The sequence below is a fragment of the Cynoglossus semilaevis genome, chromosome 10, assembly GCF_000523025.1.
Source record: "Cynoglossus semilaevis isolate Cse_v1.0 chromosome 10, Cse_v1.0, whole genome shotgun sequence".
Taxonomy (NCBI): domain Eukaryota; kingdom Metazoa; phylum Chordata; class Actinopteri; order Pleuronectiformes; family Cynoglossidae; genus Cynoglossus; species Cynoglossus semilaevis.
This window is the reverse complement of record NC_024316.1, coordinates 18,931,898-18,947,312: the sequence shown is the minus strand read 5'-3', so window position 1 is coordinate 18,947,312 and position 15,415 is coordinate 18,931,898. Positions and strand designations below refer to the sequence as shown.

Here is a 15,415-nt window from a genome sequence, read left to right as displayed (position 1 = left end):
CCCCATTTGTTTATTAAATTTTTTTTTTTTTTTTTTTTTTTTTTGGAATTTGACCTATTAAGAGTAAGACACAAAGGTTTCGTTTTACCACATAACCACACTGAGCATGAGCGATGGACTGCTGAGAGGCTTCTTTCTCTGCTGTTGGTTTCTTTGTTTTGGACAGTTCACCTAAAAAACAAACAATGGGAGACAGAAAGTAAGGCCAGTTGTCTGTTGTGTTGCACTTGAGGGCATAAAACTGAGTGAGTGTGTAGCTGCGTTTGCGCTGAGCACATTAAAAACTACGCTGCGTGCCGACACATTCTTAGTCCCATCACACTTCCTTCTTAATGTGCAAACCTGAAACACTAGGTAAATGCACACACTGGGGTGGCAGTTGTTACACGTAAACACACAAAGGTGGGATTGATGTCTTGATGGTAGTGAACTGCATTCTCTTATTAAAATTGGACTTAATCTTGGACTTAGTTTTATCAAAAATATTTTAATTTTCCCCCCTTTTATCTGTACAGAGCCTCAGACAACTCTGTCTGTTTTCACATGTGTCTGATTATTATGTTTTCTCTGTGTAACAGATATAAACGGCGAGATTAATGTGAATGGCACAACTACTGTACTTGGATCGGGTGTGCCTAGCTCCCTCCCACCCACAGCTCCTTACCCGCGCATGAGCAGCCACCAACAGAGTAGCAGGGGTTATGAATACCTGTGGGGAGGGCATCCTCAGTATGGTCCATCCATGGGCACATCTGCAGGGCATGGACTGCACCAGAAGCAGCCGGCGGCTGGGATGGCACAGCCTCAGTCACAACACCACTTCCAGGGTCATGGACAGTACCAACTGAATGGGAGTGTGGAAGGCTCCCACCAGCCCCCGCCGGCAGGGCCACCAAACGTGCCCCTTCCTGGCAGTCAGTTCTGGAACAGGAGTAACCCAGTCCCTCAGCAGGTCGGCTACAGTATTTATGGAACTTACCAGAGCCAGACACAGCATGGGATTACACCACCGCATCACCAGCAGTCCTCACACCCCACCGTACATCAACCATCACAGCAACACCTCCAGTCACACCGCAGCCCACACCACCACCAGCAGCACCAACAACCTCAGCATTATGGTGTGATCCCTAATGGAATGCCCTTGTACCAGCATCAGCCCCAGCACCTGACCATGTCATCTCAGCAGCAACAACCACCACCACCACCACCACAGTCACCGACTCAACGCCAGTGTCAGTTGAGTCCTGCTGCTGACCAGAGTTTTGCCTCACCTCACGGCAGTCCGCAGCATCACAGTTCAGGCACAGTGACCACTGGTAGCCCTCTACCTGAGGGGATTTCATCAACAGTGATGTCGCCGCCAAAAGGCCTGCACGGTGAATCACCCAAGATCCAGAACAGGGATGGCAAAAAGCCATCTGTCATCCAAGGTAAAATATATATATATTTTTTTTCATATTTCTGTGAAGCAAAACGACTTTCAGCTTTTCCTTCTTAGAGGGTGGGGGGTGTATCAGGGGTCAGCACATGGTGATTAGGCCCCTCCCGACACCAGCCTCCCACTGGGTTATTTTGACAGTTAGGGTGTAAATCAATGTGTGACTAAAATTTAGTCTTCCTCTTTTGGCCACGCTGGAGCTTACACACTTCCTGCTTGTGTCGCAGTTCAATTCAAATATATTTGCAGCCATGTTGTTTAAAAAGAATCATGTTGTTGAGCTAAATATTTCATTTTTAAGATTGGAGTATTCGTAGCGCAGTTGGAAAGAGTTGAGTGATTGTTCCGTTGTTGTCATCGACAATAATGCAACAATACAAAGTTGTCTCATCTAACGTGGTACTGAAGTGAAGGTGTTTTTGGTTCTGGGGTCAAACTAAGACAAAATTAAGCATTGGCTTCTTTGAAACTTCATGTTAAATTAGTATTTGGTCAGTTTGCCTGTTTATGCTTGACTTGAGGTGTAGTACCAGTGTTTAACCAACAGATGTCTCTCGCAGCAATAGCCAATGAATGCTGACTTGAGGTGTAGTACCACTGTTTGACCAACAGAGTCTCTCGCAGCAATAGCCAATGAATGCTGTGTGAAATCTAAGTGGGGCATGATTGTAGATCTTTCCAGTAGTCGGAGCATTGCTCTCTCTGTATATTATTATATTATATTATTATATAAGTGATAAATGTTGTGATTATGATTTGATCAATAATTTTCTTGACAATTTGTCTATGCAGACAAGTAGGCGTGAGTAAAGTGTGGAGCATGTGATTTTAGTAGGGTAGGCGTGAGTAAAGTGTGGAGCATGTGCAGTTCATTAGAACGTCAGGACTGGTACTGGTACTGGGTGACCCGTTCACATTGTTAGTGTAGTAAAATGAGTGTTAAAACCACGTGGGTAATTGAATAATTCTGTTGGTTAATTCAGGGTTTGTGAATGGGTTTGTATTACAGGGTTACTAACCTGTACTAACTGCTGCTAGACTAGTGTAACTGCAGGCAGGTCCGTTAGTGTGTGACTGTTTACTAAGAGAAGAAAGTTTTGTTACTGTGTGACTGTTTACTAAGAGAAGAAAGCCATGAGTTTTATCCACCTTGGCCTCATGTGTTGACTGTTTTTGGTTGATCGTCTTTTAGGGAACACCAAGGAGTCTGTCAGGGAGGAGGACACGAGCTACAATGGCAGTGAAAAGGCGGTAATTGCACAAAAACTACCCAAAACGGACGGCTCTTCATCCAAACCTCCGGCAGCTTATGTTGGTTCTCCAAGTGATTTCAAACGGAACTCTGACCAGTCGGCAGCTCAGTCTCCAGAAAAGGTTTCTTCGATCAAAGATGCAGCCCTTAATCCACCTCCTGGGTTTGCTTCATCTCAGCTCTCAAAGTCTTCATCCCCGGGACCGGTGTCGGTGTCGCTGACCAAAGGTTCTGTACCTCTGTCTGGATCAGGATCTCCTGCATCTCCACCTGCTGTTTCATCCACTCAGTCACAGATGTCTCTGTCGTTCAACGTCTCCTCTCTTCAGTCTCCATCCTCTCCTTCAAGGCGTTCCTCTCCAGGCCTCAGTCCTCTCCCTTCTGAAATGGCTCCTGCTGGACCTAAGATCCTGTCGGCATGGCCTTCTTCCTCAACCTTACCAACATCTCCTCCAAAGTTGTCTATGCCTTTTTCTCTGAGTACAAGTGAACCAAGACCTGCCTCTTCTTCTCATCCTCCACTTGTTTCTTCTTCAGAGTCTGTGATCCGTCTGTCCCCTTTACCTCCTGTACCGTCTGGACCCAGTACAGCCGTCTCAGCATCTGCTGCCATCACGTCTCTACAGCAGATGGTTCAAGGAGCTTACATGTCCCACAATTCCATTTCTTCTAGCACCCAACATAACAGGCCCCACCCCCCTAAATTAATATCCACCATTGCATCTGTAGGTCCTAGCAATCCATCAGGTCATCATGGTCTGGTCCAGTCTTCTTCGTCTACGTCTGCAGCAGTGACTTCTTCACTTGAACACAAACCTTCAGCGCCCACGCTCATGTCCCATTTCCAAACACGCACTCCTCCGCCTCTCAAAAGTGGTCTTTCTCCTGCTGCACCAGCTCTGTTGTCAGATGTGGGCTCGCCCTTAGCCTCAGCTCATAAAAGCCCTAAGGTCCAACCTCTGCCTGCCCTACCTCTTCTGAACACTCAAGCCTCCAGGACTGCACTTCTGTCCACTCCTCATGCCTTGATGTCCTCGTCTCCAGGAAGGGGTCTGTCCTCACAGGTGGTTCAACAGTCTAGCTCTCAGCAGCATCCGCCCAACACCAGTGCATGTGTGAAGCTGCCTCCCGACCCAGAGGGCTACACCGCCAGTGAGGAGAGGAAAGTGTTGGCAAATAACAGGAATGAAAAAGATGAAGAACAACACTGTCATCCTCAGTCGATATCTAAGACACCTCAGGAGGTAGAACTGACTGAGAGCCGTAACTCTGACACGTTCTGTCACAGATCCTTCTCTGATCTTCCAGGAAAGCCTTTTCAAACCGCGGCCTCTTCTGATCCAGCTGCCAGCAACAAACAGGAGGGTGATGAAAAGCAGCACACACAGTCTAGTGCAGCTGTCATCCGTGAGACTGAAGACTCCGGGGTGGAGCCAAGTACCACCAGAGAGCTCTCACAGTTCCACACTTCCAGGGCAGAACATCCGACTGAACACGGGTTCACCACGTCTCCACCTGCCGCTCCCCAGCCTGATAGTGGTCACAGGGCTCCTCAGGCCGAGGCCAGCTCGGTCCACGATGACACATCTGTCATGGACGACGACAGCTCGTGGGTCAGTGACTCTTACAGGAGCTTTCAGTTGAGAAGCGAGACTTCTGAATACTACAGCTCCTACTGTACGAAAGACGAAACATCTACAGCGTTTGACACCACCAGGGACAGCCACCTGTTGACAGGAGACTCCAGAGAGGACACGCTGGACTCCACCAGGGAAGAGGAGAGCTCTGAAGATGACCAGACAGGAGTCAGTCACCACGTTGAAGGAGAATCAACGCTGAGCTGCTCCTTCAACAGCAGCGCTCAGATGGAAGAACCTTCTGTGGACGCAAGTGACGGGTCCAAGTCACACATTGGTCATCCAGGTACTTACATTACTTAGAAGTGTTTTTTTTTATCTCTGCCCTACAGTGAGTTGATGTTTCCACCAAATCCTGATTCCAGTATTGGTTCAACCCTCAGGGAGGACGTGGGGACGACCAATGTTACATCAACATCTGTTGCTGCTGTTTATCTTTGTTTCTCAGTAATTTTTCTCTCTGTTGAATCAGAACCAGGACCAGACTGGGAGACCAGGGTACCCGAGACCCCAGACGTAGCTGGACGGCTGCACATCAAAGCCCCCGTCGACGAGTCGTCGCCTCTGCCCACGTTTAACATGAGAGAAGAGAACTTCACCTTCAGCACTCCAGTGGACAGCCGAGGTCTGCCGCTAATGCCCCCAGTAACTGATCAGAACGCGTCTGCTGCAGAAGAACAGCAGGCCGCCGTGGGAAAGCCACGCAAACAGCGAACGCCCAAAACTCTGTGGATAAAAACTCCAGGTATTTGAAGTTCTGGTTTCAGCATTATCGGGTTTAAAAAAATGGTGGATTCGCTTAAAGTTTCTCCTTTGTTTATCCCCACACTTCAGTTCCTGAGGAGGCCCAGAGAAAACCTCGGGCACGAACCCCTAAAGCAGAGAAGGTCAGCAGCGAGGCGGAGAAGACCACAGGCACCAAGAGGAAGAGGAAGTCGTTCCGAGCGGACGCTGCAGGTAAAAGCTCCGATGAACCAGGAGAGGCTGGCACTCAGACCACGCAGGTGGATTCAATCACAGCCACCATTGAAGCCGTCCTGGCAAGTGCATCTGCCCTCGCCCCGTCGTACCAGAAGATCAAGAAGGCGAAAAGACTCAAGAAGGAGGAACAAGATGGAAACGTGCCGAAAGACCAAAAGGCCGAGGACGCCGAGGAAAACGATGACGGCTCCGGTAACAACACTGGTCTTTTTTTTTGTTTGTGTGTTTTGTTTCAACCTGATGGTAATTACAGCTAATTCTGTTCATTTACATCGAACAGGTGACACTAACAGGCGGAGAGTTGCTACAGAAGAGCAGGTCCAGTTTGCTTTGCTCCATGGGTAATTATTCTTTCAACTTCAAACAGATGTGATTTAGAAAGATATTCATTCTTAAAATATTTTTTTTCTAATTAAAATTATATTGAAACATATACAGTATGTTGGGGGAAATTTCAGCAGCTTGAATTTATGTTCGTTTTCAAACTGTAGCTGCATTACTGCCACCTATGGGTTGGAGTGTGTGCGTCGTTTTACAAACTTTATTCTGTTTTACAAACTTTTAAATATATCTTAAATTCCAGCTTTAGTTTGTTTTATTGTGGAATTTAAAATCTGGATCTATGACATTAGTGTGACGATAAACTTCTTGAACCACAGGTGGAAACGAGAGATTCGAGTAAAGAAAAAAGAAAACCGCATGAAAGGTGAGACCTGGTACTACACCCCGTGTGGCAGAAGGATGAAGCAGTTCCCTGAAATCCTGAAGGTACTTCTGGTTTCTTTACAACAGGCAGAAAGCCAATGTTAACTTGGGTTCTGTCACCAACAACCGATGTTTGCTTTTGTCTCTGTCTCGTCTTCTGCTGCGTCCAAACGACTTTGCTCAGTATCTGAAGAAACACACCGACAGCGTGGTCACCAGGGAACATTTCAGCTTCAGCCCACGGATGCCCGTCGGAGACTTCTACGAGGAGAGAGAGACTGCTGAGGTTGGTCTGGTTCTTCTGTAACCGTCGTCTCATGTATGTGTGCACTTCAGGTTTACGTTGTCATAGTAACGTGGTAAGAATTTGTTATTTAGAAGAAGAATACGTACATCTGGACATAAGAAATTTAGCCTTTGGGATGTTTCCAATTTCCCTCCAAGATTTACCAAACTGAGTGACAATTTTGGACTCAAAAAGCTCAACTGAACGAGATCCAATCCAAACTGTTCTGTCACGGAGCTCAACTGAACGAGATCCAATCCAAAAATGCCATTAAGATACTGTTTAGTTGCAATATAGCATACAATTATTTTAATTATTAAGTGGATGTGAACCAATTCAAGTTACAAACCAATCTTTGGTGTCATTTTATGAAAAATAAAATGTCAAAAATGTGTGATGAACTGTTTGATGCCGTGTTTCAGGGCATGAAGTGGTTCATCCTGGCCAACGAGGAGATTCCCTCCATGATCATGGCCATCACTGGCCGACGGGGCCGACCTCCGAACCCCGATAAAGAGAAACCAAGAACAATTCGAGGCGTGAGAGGAGCGGAGGGTCGGCGTCCTGGCAGACCCCCCAAAACCAAAATGATTGACCTCCTCACGAAGGTCGACGCCAAGCTGCTGCAGAGACTAGAGGCTAAAGGTGACAGACCTGTGGAATATGAAGATGTTGTATGTCCTGACCTAAGATCATGTGACTGAACTGTGTGTGTCTGTGTTTTATAGAAGCTCTTGTGTGTGTGTGTCTGTGTTTTATAGAAGCTCTTACAGAAGAAGAGAAGGAAAAAATGGCCAAAATCAAAAAGAAAATGAAGAAAAAGGTGTGTAGTCCAGACATTACACACAATGTGATAGTTTTGATATTTGGGATTCATTTGTTTAATTTTTATATTGTTTTAATTTAGGCAAGAATTAAGAGAAGAGAGGAGACAAAAATGAAGAAGATGAAGGAAGAAAAAAAGAGAGCCAAGATTAAGGTAATTATTCAAATGATTCAACTGACTGTCATCGAGCTCCACTGGTTTCATTTTTTCAGTAGTTTTCAGTTTTTGTTTATGTACAAACCTTTTTTCTACTCAAAGCTTGAACACGATACAAAGGGCCCGGAGGCCAAGGCCGACGGTACCACCCCAACATCTCCACGGGGTGCACTGCCAGCGTCAGAACCCAAGAAGCCCGGCCGCAGGAGGTCAGTGAAGGTGGAGCCTCCTCCAGTTCAGCAGACAGACGAGGAGAGGATCGCCCAGGGCAAGAGGGTCCTCGGGGCTCGGAGCAAAGCCAAGGCTCTGGCCAAAGCTCAGGCCGAGGCGGAGGCCGCAGCAGAGGCCGCAGCTCGCGCTGCTCTGTCTGCGAAGAGAGCCGCCGAGAGGAGAGCCCAGGCGCAGAAACGCATGGAGGAACGGAAGAGGCAGCAGCTGATTGCAGAGGAGCTGAAGAAGCCCACTGAGGACATGTGCCTCACGGACCACAAAGTAGGATTGAAAATCTAACAGAGCAAGTCTGCAGTAGTCTTCTACAGTCCTGGTTGGTTCATGATCACGACCTTTGAACTCTGTCTCCCTCACAGCCACTGCCAGAGTTGTCTCGTATCCCCGGGGTGGTTCTCTCCGGCACAGCCTTTTCACACTGCCTGGCTGTGGTGGAGTTTCTACATGGCTACGGGAAACTGCTCGGTCTCAATGTGCCCAAGGACATCCCCAGTCTCTCGACCCTACAGGAAGGTCTCCTCGGTCTGGGTGACGGTCAGGGAGAAGTCCAAGACCTGCTCATTAAGCTGGTGGAGGCTGCGCTGCACGACCCGGGCCTTCCATCCTACTATCAGGTAGGAGATTAGAGTTGGAAGTAGGAAACGATAAGTGACAAATATACAGTACTATGTAAAGTACTACCACTAATACTACTATGTACCGTATACATTAAAGCAAATATAGAGAACCTGTTATACCCATAAATACATATGCATGTATATATATACATATATTTGTATATATTACATGGTTAGAAACGGTATAAAAAGCCTCTCTGTCGTCCTGTCAACCCTCAGTCTGTCAAGATCCTCGGTGAAAAGCTGGTGGACTTGGAGCTGACCCGCAGCACAGTTTCTGAACCTCTTCGCATCTTTTTGGAATCTCATGGTTATGAGACGGAGGTGTGCAACACACTGAGGACCAAAACATTTCATTCCCTGCCTCCAGACACCAAGGCGGCCATCTTGGGTTTCCTGGTCGACGAGCTGAACGGCAGCAACGCCGTGACGAGGTTAGACCTGGAATGTTGGGATTTTTTAAAAAAAATAAAAAACACTTTTGTTTTTAGTGACATTTTAAAAGAAAACACTTTTGTTTTTAGTGACATTTTTACATGATTGTCTCGCTTTGTGGTTACAGCGACGTTGAGAACACACCAGAAGACATGGCAACCTTAATGGCAACCTTCAGGAAGAACAAGTGGATCATTGAGGGGAAGTTGCGACGGTAAGATTACAGCCATCAAAAATATTAAAACCCTCAGATCTATAACCAAACCAAATCAGCATCTCCGTTATTGTCAACGTCTGCGTTTTTTAGGATAAAGGCTGCGCTAGCTCGCCGTACGGGACGCTCAGAGGAAGAGCTGTGCTTCGAGGAGCGGCGGCGCAGTGCTCGAGTGGCCGAGGAGGAAAACCTCAGTCTGGAGGAAGGCGGCTCAGAGAGAGGAAACCGGCGTGCACGCAAAGAAGAGCCGAAGCTCAGCGATGTAAGAGTCGCCACTGGGGGCACTGACACCAAGAAGTCAGAAGTTCTTCAACTTAATCAACCGACTTAAATAAACTGATTATTTATATTTTCTCTGACAGATGGAGAGTCCTACCAACGCCAGCATTCCAGAACTTGAACGACAAATCGATAAGCTAACGAAGGTAAGACTGCTGCTGCACAGGTGTGTTGTTGTTGTGTTTTTATTAACACATTAATGTTTTTATTTTTGTTTGTTTTTTCTTCCACAGCGCCAAGCATTTTTCCGTAAGAAGCTGCAACAGTCTTCGCAGTCTATGCGGGCAATCTTGCTGGGCCAGGACCGGTATCAGCGCAGATACACGGCCTTTCCTCACCTCGGAGGAGTTCTGGTGGAGGGTCCTGAAGAGCTTTTGGGTGAGTCTAATAAAAAAATGAAAGGCTCAAAAATGTACTTCTTTTCAGTATTTGTTCATGGTATCGTTTCTGTTCCTCTCACAGGTTCAGAGGACGTCCTCATAGCTGAAGTTCCAGTCACTTTCTTCAAGAAGGAGCCCAAAGTTGAAGACATTCCCATGACTACCTCTGCGTCTCCCCCTGCGTCTCCCTCTGCTCTGCCTTCTTCTCCCATGTCCACGTCCGCCACTGAGAACCAGACTCTGTCTCCAGAGGTGGACCCCCTCCCAGGGACTGCATCTCTCATGAGCAGACCCCGAGGACGTGGTCGCCCCCGCAAAATCAAACCAGAAGTGGAGCTCCATCTACGGACGGCGAAGAGTCGCCGCAGGCGTCGAAGTAGTGTCAGATCGGGCAGTGACGAGGGACCGGGGTCACCCAGCATTTGCCCGCAAGACCTCACGCAAACTGCTTTCCAGAGCTGGCTCAACCAGACACAGGAGACGTTAGCCAACGGAACCTGCCCAGCAACGGAGGCGGCTCCTGAGGGGAACGGACCAGAGGAGAGTAAGAAGGAGCTGGCAGAGAAACAAGGACAGTGGTTCAATGTGCTTCCCAAACAGCCCTGTGACGATGTCTCCCTAACTGAGCTCCAGTCGCCCAGCTCACCGCCCAAACTTCAGCCCACAGATCCTCCGTCTGCGCCTGCTCCTCCACCTCAACAGGTTTGTCTGCTGTGAAGTTATTCTGCTTCTGAAGTAACTTTGTCTCTAAACTATTGTTCCATTAAGGACTTCTGTCTCTCTCTCACCCCTCCCTCTCAGCAGGACCCCCCCTTGCCTGACTTGGCTCCATCTGACCCTGTAATTCCAGCTCCACCACCAGACATTCCCCCTACAACCGTTGATTCTGTAGTTCCTGTCACCACCTCCCCACAATCACCACCTCCACCACCACTTCCTCCAGCTCTACCTCCTTCTCCTCCAGCTTTACCACCACCATCTTCTCCACCACCACCACCTCCTCCACCTCCATCTCTACCACTCCTTCAGCCTTTAGCAGCTCCTATTCCTTCTGCTCCAGTTGCTCCTAACACCCCAACCAGACCAGGTCGCAGGAGGAGGCGGGGCAGCAGAGGCAACAGTCCTGCCCGTAGAGGACCACGAGGCGCTGCAGCCAAGCGCCGCGGCCGCCCTCCTGGTGCTGTGTTCCAGGAGCTGGAGCAACAGTATTTCACACAGCTGGTGGTGAAACCCATTCCTTCCTGTGAGTACAGTCACAGTCACTTAGTCTAAATATTACAAGCTGTAAGATGTCTGCACAATTTGTCCGGTCTAAATTTTCGCTATTTCGAGTGTTGTTCCACCAATTCACCACACGGGGGCAGTACAACCCCAGCCGCAGCTCCTGTTAAACACAATAAAATGTGATGCTCTTCTTTAACATGATGGTGGTTAAAAGCTTTTTTTTAAGCTAGTTTTTATTTTATAAAATTGTTTTTACATTTTAATTTTAATTTAATCCTGTGTTACCACTGATTTAAGGAGATCTTCTTTGTTCTCTTGCAGCGATGGTGCGTGGCTGGTGGTGGATCAAGGACCCAGAGGAGCTGTACCACACCTTACAGGCCTTACATCCCAGAGGCGTCAGGGAGAGGGTGCTCCACAAGCATTTGGCCAAACACATGGAGAGCTTGACAGAGATCTGCAGCAAACCCATCGACGGTGAGTGGGCGGCAAACGGAGCAGATGAGGAAACGCCCGGTTCTCTGGAATCGTCGCTCACCTTATCCCAAAACTGTTTGTGTCTCATTTTACGGTCAGATCCAATATTTGACATGAAGGTGGAGCAGAAGGACACGTTGATGGAGGCTCTGCAGCAGCCGTGGCTGGTTCAGGAGAAGGCCATGGAGACCGACGTCTGCGCCCTGCAGTGGGTGGAGGACCTGGAGCAGCGAGTCGTTGGAGCTGACCTCCAACTAAAGGTAACAAACAGGTTTCAATCATTTTAGACAGAAAAAGTCTCGAAAACTCCAGGAAGACGAGACTCCAGTGAATGAACACAATAGAGCTCAGATACCTCAGGGAACATGTGAACAGTTTCCAGCAAGAATCAGTGTGATGTTAATTCATCATAATCTTATGTGTATGTCATGTGTTCCTCAAAGGCACCTCCTCAGACTACCACCAGTGAAGCTGACGCTAACATAGAGGCAGCAATTGCAGAATTTCAGGTAATTATTGTGACTTTCCCCGGCCGTCGTCATCGTCGTCGTTCTCTAACCCTGGCTTGTTTCTTCAGCCTTATACAATCCCTGATCCGGACTCTTCGCGGGACGATCTCCAGTACTACGAACACGATGCCGACCCTCGCGACGATTGGATTTTGAGGACCAAGAAGGAGTGGTCCGGTCTGCCCCGCATCGCCACACATCCTGTGGACCTGGCCGTGCTGCGACTCGCCAACCTTGAACGAAACATCGAGAGGCGCTACCTGAAGGAGCCGCTGTGGAACCCAGCGGAGGTGATGCGCCTCGCCCCTCTCACCCCTACACCAGGAGATGAGCAGCCCCTGGATGCCCTGAGGTCTGTAGATGGACGATGGTGATCAGTTGTTTGTTTTTGTTTTTTTACATTTTTAGAAATCAGACATAAAAAGGACTTTTCTGCTCTTTCAGTTTGGAAAGTGAAATCACCTCCAGACTACGGACCTGGCGTCAGGCTCTGGATCGCTGTCGCAGCGCTCCACAGCTCTGTCTGTGTCTGCTGCAGCTGGAGAAGGCCATCGCCTGGGAGAGATCAGTGACCAAAGTGGTGAGTGGGATTCCTGGTCCTGACCTTTGTCTGACGCCGGTGCTACTATAGATGTTGTTCCCAGTCCAGCCAGGCCTCATGACGTCCTGTATATTTTTGCAGCCAAATTCACCCGAGAAGAGCGTTTCATGATGATCTAATGTGTTTTCCTTTTTTTTTTCCCTGTTAGACTTGTCAGATTTGCAGGAAGGGCGACAACGACGACTGCCTGTTGCTCTGCGACGGCTGTGATCGTGGCTGCCACATGTACTGTCTGAGGCCCAAACTCACTCAGGTTCCAGAGGGAGACTGGTTTTGTGCGACGTGTGTGGCCAGGGTAAGAATCTGAATGTGGAATTAGAATCTTTGGTTTGCGCCTCGTCTGCTCACAGTTAACACGGTTATTTTTACTTCTCTCCAGGAGGAGGGGCAGTTTGAACGACTCTCCAAAACCAGGACCAGGATAAAGAAGAGGAAAAAATACGATGAAAGCAGTTCTGAAGAAGAACCAACAACGCGGCGTAGTTCCGGCATGTCGACGCGAAACAAGGATGTGGCCGCCCCGTCCTCGTCTTCATCCCTCAGACCTCCTGCGGAAAGTAGCGCATCGAAACGCCGCCGCATGACAACACGCAACCTGCCGGACCTCACCTTCTGCGAGTGAGTTTCTCCTTACCTGGAGCAGCGAGTCGTTGGAGCTGACCTCCAACTAAAGGTAACAAACAGGTTTCAGTCATTTTAGACAGAAAAAGTCTCAAACTCCAGGAAGACGAGACTCCAGTGAATGAACACAATAGAGCTCAGATACCTCAGGGAACATGTGAACAGTTTCCAGCAAGAATCAGTGTGATGTTAATTCATCATAATCTTATGTGTATGTCATGTGTTCCTCAAAGGCACCTCCTCAGACTACCACCAGTGAAGCTGACGCTAACATAGAGGCAGCAATTGCAGAATTTCAGGTAATTATTGTGACTTTCCCCGGCCGTCGTCATCGTCGTCGTTCTCTAACCCTGGCTTGTTTCTTCAGCCTTATACAATCCCTGATCCGGACTCTTCGCGGGACGATCTCCAGTACTACGAACACGATGCCGACCCTCGCGACGATTGGATTTTGAGGACCAAGAAGGAGTGGTCCGGTCTGCCCCGCATCGCCACACATCCTGTGGACCTGGCCGTGCTGCGACTCGCCAACCTTGAACGAAACATCGAGAGGCGCTACCTGAAGGAGCCGCTGTGGAACCCAGCGGAGGTGATGCGCCTCGCCCCTCTCACCCCTACACCAGGAGATGAGCAGCCCCTGGATGCCCTGAGGTGTGTAGATGGACGATGGTGATCAGTTGTTTGTTTTTGTTTTTTTACATTTTTAGAAATCAGACATAAAAAGGACTTTTCTGCTCTTTCAGTTTGGAAAGTGAAATCACCTCCAGACTACGGACCTGGCGTCAGGCTCTGGATCGCTGTCGCAGCGCTCCACAGCTCTGTCTGTGTCTGCTGCAGCTGGAGAAGGCCATCGCCTGGGAGAGATCAGTGACCAAAGTGGTGAGTGGGATTCCTGGTCCTGACCTTTGTCTGACGCCGGTGCTGCTATAGATGTTGTTCCCAGTCCAGCCAGGCCTCATGACGTCCTGTATATTTTTGCAGCCAAATTCACCCGAGAAGAGCGTTTCATGATGATCTAATGTGTTTTCCTTTTTTTTTTCCCTGTTAGACTTGTCAGATTTGCAGGAAGGGCGACAACGACGACTGCCTGTTGCTCTGCGACGGCTGTGATCGTGGCTGCCACATGTACTGTCTGAGGCCCAAACTCACTCAGGTTCCAGAGGGAGACTGGTTTTGTGCGACGTGTGTGGCCAGGGTAAGAATCTGAATGTGGAATTAGAATCTTTGGTTTGCGCCTCGTCTGCTCACAGTTAACACGGTTATTTTTACTTCTCTCCAGGAGGAGGGGCAGTTTGAACGACTCTCCAAAACCAGGACCAGGATAAAGAAGAGGAAAAAATACGATGAAAGCAGTTCTGAAGAAGAACCAACAACGCGGCGTAGTTCCGGCATGTCGACGCGAAACAAGGATGTGGCCGCCCCGTCCTCGTCTTCATCCCTCAGACCTCCTGCGGAAAGTAGCGCATCGAAACGCCGCCGCATGACAACACGCAACCTGCCGGACCTCACCTTCTGCGAGTGAGTTTCTCCTTTCTCCGTTGCGTCAGAGACTGAAGAAGAACAAGTCCTGATTTAAACTCTTTCTCTTCTGTCTCACCCAGAATCATCCTCATGGAGATGGAGGCTCACGCTGACGCCTGGCCCTTCCTCGAGCCCGTGAACCCACGACTCGTTCCAGGCTACCGCCGCATCATCAAGACGCCCATGGACTTCTTCACCATGAGAGAGAGACTTCTCCAGGGAGGGTAAGACTGGAGCGTACTTTAACTACTCTGCATTAGAGATCCAGAACATGGCGCCAAATTTTATTAAATAAAATTTAAAGAAAAAAAATTGATTTTTTTTCCACACTTATTTTTATGTGAGAATTTTATATGAGATTATAACTTTATTAATCCCTCCAGAGTTTCCTTCAGGAAAATAAGGAAAGAAATCGAAGGAGACATTTTGTTGTTTTGTAAAATAAATCTTGAAGGTGACACCAGTAATGAGAGGTCGTTCAAATGTTCCGATTATTTCCAGCCTCACTCGTGATAATTGATTTTCAGATTTTTTTTCTCTAACTCCAGCTGTGATTCTCCTCCTCAGGTATTCCAGCTGCGACGAGTTCGCGGCCGACGCCCAGTTGGTCTTCAACAACTGTGAGCTGTTCAACGAGGACACGTCGGAGGTGGGGATGGCCGGACACTCCATGAGGCGTTTCTTCGAGAGCCGCTGGGCGGAGTTCTACTCTAAAAAGGACAAGTAGGAGCCTGTTGGTGGCGCTGTAGACTGTTGGTGCTCCCAGCATCCCACATTCCACAACACACACACACACACACACACACTGTTACTGAAGAGACTCTCTACACGACCACTTCTTCAGGCCAGTGTGTACTCTCTGTGTACTCCCGTGTACAGCTATATACTGTATGTATAGATCTTTGTTATTGTTTTTCTCTACGGGCCAATCAGCTTTCAGGTCCACCACTGAACCGGCTTTAACTCGTTCCCATTCCCTGTAACAGAGCTCGACAACATACCTCTCTAAACCCCCCCGCCCCCCA

General features: G+C 48.5%; 1 protein-coding gene across 1 annotated transcript in view; it reads left to right on the top strand.

Annotated features, from left to right (window-relative positions):
- baz2a (bromodomain adjacent to zinc finger domain, 2A) overlaps nt 1–15,409 on the top strand; it is a 16,930-nt gene extending 1,521 nt beyond the window's left edge. Inside the window, exons 3-30 of the mRNA XM_017036014.2 lie at nt 579–1,433; nt 2,634–4,616; nt 4,803–5,075; nt 5,165–5,503; nt 5,592–5,652; nt 5,971–6,079; nt 6,201–6,302; nt 6,725–6,947; nt 7,064–7,125; nt 7,210–7,281; nt 7,387–7,776; nt 7,872–8,126; nt 8,349–8,563; nt 8,692–8,778; nt 8,872–9,040; nt 9,141–9,203; nt 9,291–9,435; nt 9,520–10,139; nt 10,239–10,680; nt 10,983–11,138; nt 11,238–11,398; nt 11,582–11,647; nt 11,716–11,999; nt 12,092–12,227; nt 12,397–12,543; nt 12,628–12,866; nt 14,471–14,614; nt 14,958–15,409. Of these exons, the coding sequence (XP_016891503.1) occupies nt 579–1,433; nt 2,634–4,616; nt 4,803–5,075; nt 5,165–5,503; nt 5,592–5,652; nt 5,971–6,079; nt 6,201–6,302; nt 6,725–6,947; nt 7,064–7,125; nt 7,210–7,281; nt 7,387–7,776; nt 7,872–8,126; nt 8,349–8,563; nt 8,692–8,778; nt 8,872–9,040; nt 9,141–9,203; nt 9,291–9,435; nt 9,520–10,139; nt 10,239–10,680; nt 10,983–11,138; nt 11,238–11,398; nt 11,582–11,647; nt 11,716–11,999; nt 12,092–12,227; nt 12,397–12,543; nt 12,628–12,866; nt 14,471–14,614; nt 14,958–15,117 (7,958 nt within the window). The 3' untranslated portion in view covers nt 15,118–15,409. The remainder of the gene's footprint in view (nt 1–578; nt 1,434–2,633; nt 4,617–4,802; nt 5,076–5,164; nt 5,504–5,591; nt 5,653–5,970; nt 6,080–6,200; nt 6,303–6,724; nt 6,948–7,063; nt 7,126–7,209; nt 7,282–7,386; nt 7,777–7,871; nt 8,127–8,348; nt 8,564–8,691; nt 8,779–8,871; nt 9,041–9,140; nt 9,204–9,290; nt 9,436–9,519; nt 10,140–10,238; nt 10,681–10,982; nt 11,139–11,237; nt 11,399–11,581; nt 11,648–11,715; nt 12,000–12,091; nt 12,228–12,396; nt 12,544–12,627; nt 12,867–14,470; nt 14,615–14,957) is intronic.
- Nucleotides 15,410–15,415: the final 6 nt, after the last annotated feature.